A 12380-nucleotide genomic window follows, 5' to 3' on the forward strand; every position below is an offset into this window, starting at 1 on the left:
CTCTGCTCCCTCACTCCCTGGGCAGAATCCAGACAAAACGCCACCTGTGCTGGCTGGCAAGCCTTCTCAAAACCCAGACGACTGCAGCCCTCCTCCTCCTCTTCCTGCTCCTCTTACTGACAGCGGCAGAGCTGCCTGGGCTCTGAAAAATTAATCTGCAGCACAGATGAATTACACAGGAGCATGCGCCTGAGTGTAAATATGGACGTAGCTGTGAATGGTATGGAAATGTACAGAAGAATGAGAGTGTGAAAAGACAGGGAGTGGTGGTGCAAAAGTGTGTGTTTGTGTGTGAGAGAGAGTGTGTTTGAGAGTGTGTGTGTGTGTGTGTGTGTGTATGTGTGAGCAAGTTTGCACATGCTAATCTGCATTTATTTAAACTAGATGCTACACAGGCAGCAGGTTTCTTGCTTTTAAGACAAGCTCATTCTACTCCGCAGATGTTGACCAAGCAAGTGCATACCTCGCCTCTTGGATTCTCGGCACAGGCACAGTAATGCTCCTTAGACAAACCAAAAGCATTCGTAGACATATAAATGCAAGTGATCCTTCACACACACAAGTTCTCTGTTGCTACAACACATCTGCTCATAACAACCTGCAGCATTACAACTGAGGAGGCTCCGCCTTCTGCATCTGCTTTCCATCTATTGTCCGGAACTCAACCTTTAGTCTGCGATGATAAACAGCCTTTTCATTTGGCCTAAGCCCGAGCTCAATGTTTGGTCTAATGATGAGACTTTATCCAGAAACCTAAACGAACATGGGGTTTTACCTCTGGCTACAATCAGCATTCCCATGTTTGTCTAACCGAAATACAAAACAGGTTTATACATCGTAAAATCTTCCACAAAAAAAAAAAAATACCACAGCATTTTTCATTCTCTCATAAAAGTTATCATGATGACCTGCTTTAGTAATGTTCCTACAATAGAAGCCATCTAAGGCAGTACATCAGGGGGTCGTATTTAGCAAGCTGCTCCTCTAAATCTCTAAAGTTTCCATTACATGCCTGGCTGGTCCCCTGATGTTAGCGACCAGGGAGAAGAGAACATTGCTGTGCCAAGAGTCGCCATTGAGCCAGAACTCTTCCACACACTGACACACACACGTACTGTATACACAATACACACTCACTTACACAAAGGTTTGGCGAGCCCTCTTCTCCACTCATTAACAACAGGATTGTCATTTCCAGAAAAATCCCTGACGCACAATTTTGACTGAAAATAGTGACTCACCATGACAAGAAGACAGTATGTGTGCGTGCGTGCATGTGTGTGTGTGTGTCTTTGTGTGCATGTGGGCGGAAGATAAATTAACAGCGGTACCAAATTAGCAGCAATGTGCTGTTCAGAGTGCTGCGGTCTTACTCAGCATGTTAAAGCTAATCCGCGTCCCTCTGCAACCCTTCTTTCCCTTTTGATTGTAATTCTGACTGAACACACCACAGGCCACAAACAAACATTAGACACCAGGGGGAGAGAGGGAGGGAAAGTGAGATAATAGAGATTGGAGGCAAAAAAAATAAAGAGAGAGAAAGGAAGATACAGACAGGACCAGAGAGTTTTTCCAGGCCCATCAGCCATGTGGCATCCTCAGCGGTGGAGCCGACCTGCAACAAGACCTACAGATCGTGGGGTCAGCTGAGCTCCACTCGCTGATGGAAACATACACACACACACACACACACACACACACAGACACACACACCAGACATTTACAAACACACACACACCACCATTCAATCCTTGCCCAAAACACTTAAACTGAGTCGCCCCTGGACAGCTCTCTGTCTGACAACCTGCTGAGAAAACAGTGACAAATTGTCACTTTACATGTGATATTGTTTTCTCTGCCTGTAGGAAAACTAGCTTATTTGGAATATATGAAAAAGAAGGCTCCGCACACGTGGGCAGGTATTTTATGATACAGCCAGCTTTTAGTCACTTAACCTTCATCACCTTACACTAAAAGGTTGATGTGTGCTTTGTAGTACACATAGGATATGTAGTTCACAGCTGTAGATTCCTAAGTCCAAATACATGCCAAATAATTACAGCACAAAAAGTGAAGATAAATCAAAAATAAAGGAAAATAGGTATCAGAAGTAATTAAAGGGAAATAAATACTGCGCAAACATCTGGAAAATTTATGTCTCGGTTTCATCATTACATTGTTGAATTGGAATTAGGTGAGCGAAATCTTCAGTTCTCCATATTTGAGGTTTTTGGCCTTCTTGCACGTAAGCATTGTGTTCTGAGCTCGGGGATAGTCTCAAAAGTACAGATTTCTGGGGAATCTAACAATGGGCCATTATACAAAACATATAATAAAGGTTGAGCAAAGACTTCAATGTACAGCAACACGAAAGGCAGAGAGCACAATACTACTTTATAAATATCAAGTTCTGGTGAGAAAACTACAAGGAAAAAAAGTGACTCCACATGCGGCATTTCAAATTGATTAATTTAGTAGCCAAAAAAACAACAACTGTGAAACTGATTCTTCTGCCTGCCCAACCCAGAAAAGGCATTTGGGTTGGACAATTGAAAACCTCCTTAGAGAGCAAGATCAACGCAATATTGATCAAACAATCTCGCTAAGTGCTGCTTATAACGATGCCCAAACGCTCTTTAAAAGCGTTCTATAAGGACTGCATGTGCATGCCACGCTGCCATGGCCTGATGTGTTGGCACAGAGCCACCTCTGGGGAACGTCTCACCCTCTATCTCTTGCTCTCTTTTGCTTTCATAAGAAGAGAAAGGGAAAGGTTGAGAGAAGAGGAAGGAATGCCAGAGAAAGACATGAAAAGGGCTCATGCAGGAGAGATAAAGCGACAGCGGAAAGCAAAGGACAAAGGAAAATATGACAGGAATATGTAGAGTGAGTGACAGCGAGGCCGACTGTTGCATTCATCAACAATCGTTTGGTCAACACGGGAGTAGAAAAAAGGTGAAAGAATTAGGATATTGAATTTTCAGCCTAATTAGGGAGAATACTATGTCCTTTGTGATCAACCAAGCAGAAACATTTAATTACAAAACCAATTACGAGGTGGTGAATGTGTCACATCTGACACAACCATCCCCCAAGCAGAACAGGACATTTTCAGGAGATGAAGTGGAGGAGAGAAAAAGGGGAAGGGAGGGCATAGAGGGGGAAGGAGGCACACAGAAAATGATTGCTTGACAGCTGTGTTTGTTGAGATTTTCTTTTTAAATTGTGTTCACGTATGTGTAGGAGAGAGAAACAAAGAGCAGATTTCAAAAAATTAACTCAAAATCATGAATATGCATGAACATTAAGTATATATAATGTAGATGTGGGCCGGTGGGCCCACCTACATGTATGTAAGAACCTCCATGCATGCATAGAGTCAGAACAAGATTGTTCTTTTGTTAAATATTCAGTCAGCTCAATCTCCAACATAATGAGCAAAATAGCAACAAGGTGAAACAAAAACAACATCCCAGAAATCAAATGCATTTAAATAAACGAAATCTACATTTTAAAAAAAATTAAAATTCTTATCTTTGATTATAACCTCAAAATATATCTTAAATTGTGTCTTAAAGGCTCTTAGCAGCTTAGCAATTTGCTGATTTTATTTCAGCGCTTTACCTCAATATTTTTTAAAGAAAATGTCCAACACAATTCTTCATTGAATGAAGGCCAAATAATCAACTATTAAGAAAGAAATGCTCTGCTCACTTGAGTCTAATTTGATTACTTTATTAAAGCCAAGCCTCATTAAGCTGCACTTTTGATAAAAGGGATTCCCAGGTATTATAAATGCACATTTCTGCACTGACTCCGCTGACGGACATAATGTGCCAACAAAAGTAGCAATGCACCAGCAACATGCTGGGAACATGAATGTGAACAATAAAAGTGTCAAATTGTTTAAAAGATTATGTTGATATTGATGTTTTCTGAGAAAAGAAATACATTAAACAAAACACTATTTTGGTTTAAACAGTGAATGTAAACTTTGTTAAGACCTTTAAATGTATTTTAAAAAATACTCCACAGTCATTTTTGAGTTTTTGTTGTATAGGACAACATCATATTGCCATATATGTGTAGTTCCAACTTTTACCACAATTTAGTTAAAAAAACACTCACTATAGTAACTTAAAAATATCTGTGTTGACTTGATATGAAACCCATTTTGGCTGTACCCTAGTGAGCGTGTGTAATTGTGTGTGACTTTGCTTGTGTGTACAAGCACATGCATTCATATGTGTCTGAGCCCAGAGAGCTGACTGAGAGGACCTGGCGGTGTTCTTATCTTCCTCACATTGCCGTGTGACTCACAGCCTCACCAGCCAGCACAGTCATTAGGGGCAAGAAGACCTTTCATATCTCAGTCAGCCCCACAGCTCTCCTCGGGGCTGGACAACAGGGACCGACACACTCCCTCTCTCCTATCCTCTTACCTTCCTTTCCTCTCCTCTCCTTCTTCATCTACCCGCCTCCTCTCCCTCACCTCTCACTCTCCCTCCCCTCCTTTCAGCCTAGCTTTTTGTCACTGTCCCTCTATTCTCCATTGTGTTTCTGTCTGGCACTGTCTCACACAGATTTAATGTCAGGTGTTCTCTCACTGTGTTAAATAAGTCATTTTTTCCCTCTGCCTGGAGGGGACAGAGCCCATGTGTCCCCCCGCCAACCATCACCACTACACACACCAACATACACACACACACACACACAGACACTGAATACGAGCTGCTTATGTGTGGCAGACAGCAGCTAGGAATGTGTGTGTTGGAGATATAAGAGGTATTCAGGCGTGGGCTGATGGTGGCTGCTGGGACGTTTCACTCCATCTCTTCCTCACCGCATCGACTTCCTGACGCCCACCTGCATTTTCGGAGGGCACAAACCGCATTCCCAACTCATGATGGCAGAACAAATGGTGTATAGGTAGGAGTGGCTCTGTTCTTCTGATCAATGTGTGTGTGTGTGTGTGTGTGTGTGTGTGTGTGTGTGTGTGTGTGTGTGTGTGTGTGTGTGTGTGTGTGTGTGTGTGTGTGTGTGGGTGTGATGGTGGTTATGATCAGGGACAATGATATAATACACAGTCAAAGCCCCCTCCTTCTTGAGGCTGCGCCAGCAGGCATGACAGTCAGATGACTGGCACAATGAAACCAAAGCTCCAGGCAGAACGGTAAAACATGTGCCTTAATAATGTGTGTAAGAAGAAGAGATAGCGTATCACAAAAGCTCTGAGTGACTTGACACGAGTTTAACATATTTCACTAACAAACTGCCATCCAATACAACTGATCTGCAATTCTACAGGATGTATATGTTGTATGTATATTTTTTAACCTTACACAAATTCACAGCTGGACACAGCACACAGTGTGCTCTGCTGGCCACTGAGCAGCTCCACTGGAGTGGTTGGGATTAAGGGCCTCGCTCAAGGGACCCAGTGGTGGTAAGGAGGGAGGGTCTTTTCGGGGGTTGAACCAGTGACCTTGATCAGACTGCAATTTATTGACACTGTTGATTACTCTGAGAAACAACTCGGAAAATGAGTGTTTTGGCTATAAATGTTTTTTAAAAGTATTATTATTATCTGAATTAAAAACGCCCTGCGATGGACTGGCGACCTGTTGAGGGTGTACCCGTTGCGCCCAATGTCAGCTGGGATTGGCTCCAGCCCCCCCTCGACCCTGTACGCAGGATAAGCGGTTGACGATGGATGGATGGATGAATTACAAACAGCTCTGTCATTTTAAAGTAAGTGTTTTGTCATTATTATGATGACACCCTTTAATGCAGCTATAATTAAAATATTTATATTAACAATGGATCAAATTCCTTCTTGTGTATGAAAGTGGTTGCTAAAAGACAAACCCAAAAACATTTACGACTTGGCTCCACAATTATACAAAGCATTTTTGCATCTTTTAGTTCATTGTTTTGGTTCATTCTCAAGAACCTCATTATCAGCCACGGCATCCAGCTGTTTCAAGCAAGAAACGTTCTAATAAACCCACAGCACTACATGCCTAGCACCAAGCAGTAGACAGACAATGATTGAAGCATTTAGCCTTAAAATGTAGCACCTAAAGAGCCAGATATTACAGATGCAGAGCCAGGTAGCTGAACTGCCCGCATGTTGCCAAAACAAAAATCAATTAATGTAGGTTTAATGCACTGTTTTCGCGCTGTTTTGAGAGACCCAGAAAGATCAAGAATATGTCTGTTTTAAAAAGAAAGGATGGAGATAGATAGAGAAACAGACACACTGTCTCACCTCGTGTTTGCCCTTCATCCTGCAGATCCTGATGTCATTCTTGTTAGACTCCCATGTTCGTTTCTATACATAAAAAAAACATTGCTGGTTACCTACATTTGCATTTCTCTGTAGTAGAAAATGACATTTTCCAGCCTAACGGCAAGTATTACATCCACCCAAAGGTTGTAAATGCTATTGGTGTCTCTTTAGAAGGTACTCACCTTGCTGTAGAACATCTCGTCTCCTGCAACGATGTCCAGCTCCACACGGAAAAGGTCATCTCTGGAGAGAGAAAGACAGATAAAGAGTGGCAGTCACCAACACAGCACTAGCCAAAGCTTAAGGTAAGGCAAGACACCACACTAAGCAAACCATGAATACCAGTTTCACAGCAGAAGTATAGCATAGACATTATTGCTAGCTCAAGACAGTGCAGGTCGATGCAGATTTTCTTTTGGATTAAATCCAAGCCACACACTTTATGCAAACTCTGAGTATGAATATTTCCGCTATATATTGAATCTGTGCCATTTTACGACTAAGTAACTCATACAGCTATGTAATGCATACATATTAGAAACATCTATTCGTTTGAAGTTGATCAGACCCTTAGAGATTAGGGAACAGCTTTACAATGTCTTCCATTTCTCCTGATATATATGAGAATTGTACCCGACTACATAATGACTTCTCATATTTCCCCTTTGCCTTTTTTGCCTCCGCTCATTAAACTTGACTTGCTGCATCGAATTTGCTCAAAGGCCCCAAATTCAGCTTATCAGTCTTATTAAAAAGCTTGAAATTGAATTAATGGATGATTTAATCAAGTTGTTATACTGATGCTTGCACACCTCCACATGCAGCCTACATGTGGTCAAATACCATGCATGTATTAATGATATTACCAAACACTGCTTTTCTCACACTCTTAAGCTGCTGATAATTCTGCTGTAACCTTGGACGTTCCTGTGAAAATGCCAGCTAAATGAGAGTTGGGCTAGGCAGCTAAAAGCTGACGTTTGCATATTGATCAAGGTCTTGGTATCTGCTGGGATGAATCTGAAGCTTGGGCTTCATACAAGCAAAGGGCCGGGCTCTGAATGGACTAATCTGTAAATCTGCCATAGCCGTGTTACTGCAGCAGTATCGATCCCATCTCTGACCCAGCTCTGCCTCCCATCTGTGCAGCAACTTCTCTTAGTTTCTCCTTTTTCTTTGACAGAGGGAGGCCTCATCATGTGTGCATCCATGTACGAGCGCCTGCCAATGTGAGTATTCGTACCACCCGAATGTGTGTGAGTATCAATGTGTGTTTGTATCTGTTTTTTCTGAACGAGAGAGCTGTGAGAATGCGTGCATGATGAGAGCACAGGTAGGCCATCAGGTTACTCCACTCCTGAATAATTCATCCTCACTTCCTGTCGGTTTGTTAAAAGATTCCCGCTCTTGCTCAACCTCGCAGAACAGGACAACGACTAAGTGGCGAAGAAGTGCGAAATCACCAAACACTTGCTCAGTGCGTCCCTGCTTAACAGGTCAGAGTTTAAGCATTCTCCAAACAGTGGAGTGAGCCAGAGTGTGAGGCATAATCTCATCCAGGATGCTTCAGCGTTGTCTCAGTATTAACATAATTAATATAGCAGCAGGCCTCCTAGTCAGAGCGGCCGGCAGCCAGCACTGTTGCCTCTGATAGTGCAGAGGAGGGGGAATTATTTATGCTGCTGCTTCTCTTTCTCTCTCCATCTCTTCTCTGTCCTTCCAGGTTGTTTGAATGATGCAACGCCTGTATGTTTTTGTTTGTTTATATGTGTGTTAGTGGATTTAATGTGCACTCCATGTAACAGTTATGATTCAACATGTGAACTGTGTAGAGATTTAATTTTTCTTTATGTTGCAGGACATGTGCACAGCCTTTAATAGCCTCGACTCATCACGTCACAACTTCAAATCCAGCCCTAAAACCTACAAATCTAAAGTCTCCTATTTCCGTCTCTTTGTCTGGCCTTGTGAATGTGTGTGTATGTGTGTATATGTGTGTAGGATGTGTGCGTGCTTGAGCTGTTATTTCATAAAGTCCTCCGACCCTTTATGACCTGGCTAATACAAAGTCAACAAAGAATCATTTCTAACTTGACTGGCTCATGAACTTTCTCCTTCTGGCCCACCTGACATCAGCAGACTCAAGGTCAAGACATCTTAAACCGCTAAGTTTTCCTATATTTCTTTTTAGTTTTCCTAAACTTCCTCTTGCTATTGTGGCCTGACTGTGGTTCAGTGTGAGCAGCGCTGGGCCTTTCTGAGCCTGCAAACAAGAGAGTTTGCAGGAGAAGCTGCTTCACTGGATGAAACAGAAATGAAAATATTTGAGTTGACCATCTAGTTAACCAGTGACAGTTCTGCTGAGTGAAGCAGAGTACTCTATGGCATGTCTGCGTGTGAGTTTGCATGTACCAGGGTGTGTAAGTAGCCGTGTCCCAGTTCGATATTACGTACTAAATTCTAACAATTGAATTTGAAGTGCTCTCAAAATTGAAAAGTGGCTATAGTAAAATCCTCCACTACCCAGTAAGAGAGGAACATTATGGTCAAGACCTTTTTCAAGCATTAAACCTACAGTGCTTAAAAACATCTGTATACATAAGCCTCCCTCACTGCTGCAACAACAAATTCATGTAAGGTGTTCAATCACAGTACACCATAGACAACTGCATTTTAATACCTGACAACATACATAAAATGAAATAAGAAAGGAAGGAATGGAAACTACAACAGAAACCTGGAACTAGAAAATCCAGCACACGTGATGTAATTAAATAAATTTTCCGGTATTGTTAGTCTTCCATGATTATAAACGGTATTTCTTCTCCTCTGTGCATGTTAGCTTTATGTTCGCAGCAGATAATTATTATTATTATCTAACGTTGGTAGTATTGCTTTCTGTGTCGTTGTTCGCTATATGATGGTATATGTCACTGGATCGGATTTCTACGGTGGCCCGTAGGTTTCAGCCCTAATACAAAAGTCACAACACGAACACAAACGCCACAACACGAACACAAAAGCCACAACACGATTACAAAAGCCACAACACAAATACAAACGCCACAACACAATTACAAAAGCCATAACACGAACACAAAAGGCATAAAACAAATTCAAAAACCACAACGGAAATACAAACGCCACAACACAAATACGGAAGTGAACCACAACGGAAGTTGACAACAAAGGAGACGCTTAGTAATAGTGGATTACTCTCTGCAGAACACAGCTACACAGTAGTATAGCGGCAGTGTAGCCGTCCCACATTCAGGAGGTCCGGGTTTGAATTGTAGAAAGAACATTCTTTTTCAGGTGACTTCTTTCTGCATAATAGTGTCTGCCAAATTAGTAAATGTAGGCCTACATGGAAGAAGAACTTCTTACCCGTTTGATAAACAAGTAATTGTTCTGGTCAAATAATACACAGCGGGATATTTGTGTGAATTAAACAGCTGTCTGTGCAGATTAGCTTCATGTCCCAGGATAGCCTATTTGCTGTGGCATTACAGCGCCGATGGAAACGTTTAAAATGACTGACAGATGCCTTTCTAATCATGAAAGTAAACCGTTAAACAAAAACACTCATCCACACAACACATAAGATCAACACAATTAAGAAATCACCTGGAAAGTTAAAAGGACCCGAAGAGGTGGGATAAATCTGAGAAAATAATTAGATGGTTTGAGCGTGGGTGGATGATTTGTGCGTACATGATTATTCAGATATTGTCAGAGCCAATTCGCGCATCACACCAATGTAGCTCATTTAATCGTGATAAAATGTCAAATTATTAGGCTGTATAACATAAAGAGCATCTTTTGCATTCAGCACTAACATGGTGTATTTTATGTTGTCATATTGTAACAATAGTTAGAAGTGTTCCTCCCTGTCAATTCATAGTTTTCAGTCACGTGACATTCGCGGTAGGCTAGGCCATGTTATAGCACCAGCTGCCATTTTTCTGTCGTTAGGTCCCTGCTGCCACTCGACTGCGGTAATGTTTACGTTTATCTTGTTGGGAATCCCTCACCTAACATAGCTCAGGCTTGTCTCTTCCTCGATTTGTGCATCAGAAAGTACAACTACTTCCAGCATTTTGGCAATACAAAAGTAAAAAAACTCATAGTAACAGTGTATCACTTGCTTCCTGCCAGTGGAAAATAACGTCTTTTTTGCCCTCCAAGGGAGCATTTTTCATGGAATCACGTGAAAACTATGAATAGGGGGTGCTGCAGCACCCTCCGCAGCCCTTTGTATAAGTAAGTATAAAGTCATCTCCGTGGTAACCTGAGACTCCTTGCTTTTTGTTTAGCACATTTTGAGTCTATTTTTTATGCTAATCTGCACAGATAGTTGTTTAATTCACACAAATATCCCGCTGTATATTATTTGACCAGAACAAAGTATTACTTTATCAAACGGGTAAGAAGTTCTTCTTCCATGTAGGCCTACATTTACACCTGAAAAAGAATGTTCTTTCTACAATTCGGACCCGGACCTCCTGAATGTGGGACGGCTACACTGCCGCTATACTACTGTGTAGCTGTGTTCTGCGGAGAGTAATCCACTGTTACTAACCGTCTCTTTTGTTGTCAACTTCCGTTCTGGTTTACTTCCGTTGTGGCCTTTTGTATTTGTGTTGTGGCTTTTTGTATTTGTGTTGTGGCGTTTGTATTTGTGTTGTGGCTTTTTGTATTTGTGTTGTGGCATTTGTATTTGTGTTGTGGCTTTTTTGTTCGTGTTGTGGATTTTGTAATTGTGTTGTGGCATTTGTATTTGTGTTGTGGCTTTTGTAATCGTGTTGTGGCGTTTGTATTCGTGTTGTGGGATTTGTGTTCGTGTTGTGGCTTTTGTATTAGGCCTGAAACCTACGGGCCACCATAGATTTCTCCAGAAAATCAGTTTGTTGTTGTTTGTTGGTGTAGTCATGACCGCCCAAATTGAGACCAATTCAAGACCAAGACCAGAGTTTATCGAGACCCAGTCACAACTTTTAGGGGCTGAGACCAAGTAGAGACCAAGACCGTGGGAGAGCGAGGCCGAGTCAATACCAAGACCAGTTCCCCACATTACACGACACACAATAAAATGTGGAACAAGATCATAGGTATTTCTCAAATTGATCTAAAAAAATTTCTACTGTCTATTCCAGTTCAATGCCAGTTTTGTCTCTTAAACTGGCCTATTATATGCCAAATGCTTAATGGATTAATCAAGAAAATAATTGGTAAATTAATAGATAATAATGAAAATAATAATGAATAAATAATGAAAATAATCATTAATTGCAGTCCTAGTTAAATTTCCAAAAAAAGCAGCTTTAACTTGTAATTTAAGTCACATCAGTCTTCACTCATCTTTTATTATTGGTAAAGTGTTTAAACTTTTGTCTGCCAAACAGTATCCTATGTGGATTAGTCCAGAGTGCACACTTTAAAGTACTTTATAATATCAAGTATGGAAACAGTGCCTATGCTATGTATCCATGTGGGTATCTTCACCACATACTTGCCTTCATCTGCATGCTGTATACTTTCTCTGCTAGCTACTCTGCAGCTGAACAGCTTGCCAGCTTTACCTCCCAAGCTTCCCAGTCTTTGCCACAACGGAGCGTCTCCCTGTCCGTCTGCCATGAGGCATTTGACCTGGCTGTGACCACCCCGTGACCTCTGATTACCTCTGAGGTCAGCGTCTGTGGGCTACTAAACGGAGAAACATCCAACCTGGCAGTAAGTCAACACACTTTCCCTTTCCACCTAATGCAAAGCGTAAACACACACATGGATAAACCCAGATGGCAAAAACCTCTTACGCGTTTATCACAATTGGAACAGTTAATCAAGAGTTGGCCTCGTTCCTCCGGTCATCTTGTCAATAGGTAAACACTCTCCAATTGGTTTATATTTGGGTGGATCAGCCCTTTGGTTCTGACTGAGGCCTGGAGACCACAGGATCCACAGCTGCTCATCTTGACAGCAATGAATTGGGGCTTAACACAGCAAGGTGCATTACTCCACCTACCACCAGCCAAGCACATAGTTTACTTTCATTTAGCAGGATGGGAAGAAGACAGGGAGAGGTAGC

The 12380-nt window shown here is 41.7% G+C and overlaps 1 protein-coding gene across 1 annotated transcript in view; it reads right to left on the reverse strand.

Moving 5' to 3' along the window:
• Positions 1-12380, reverse strand: part of sema6bb (sema domain, transmembrane domain (TM), and cytoplasmic domain, (semaphorin) 6Bb) — a 131636-nt gene that overhangs the window by 59083 nt on the left and 60173 nt on the right. The window contains exons 4-5 of the mRNA XM_038716118.1: positions 6475-6535; positions 6272-6334 (exon numbers count right to left, since the gene is read on the reverse strand). Of these exons, the coding sequence (XP_038572046.1) occupies positions 6272-6334; positions 6475-6535 (124 nt within the window). The remainder of the gene's footprint in view (positions 1-6271; positions 6335-6474; positions 6536-12380) is intronic.

The sequence above is a fragment of the Micropterus salmoides genome, unplaced genomic scaffold (assembly GCF_014851395.1).
Source record: "Micropterus salmoides isolate LMB-PRFRI ecotype aquatic unplaced genomic scaffold, ASM1485139v1 Ms_hic_scaffold_13, whole genome shotgun sequence".
Lineage (NCBI taxonomy): Eukaryota > Metazoa > Chordata > Actinopteri > Centrarchiformes > Centrarchidae > Micropterus > Micropterus salmoides.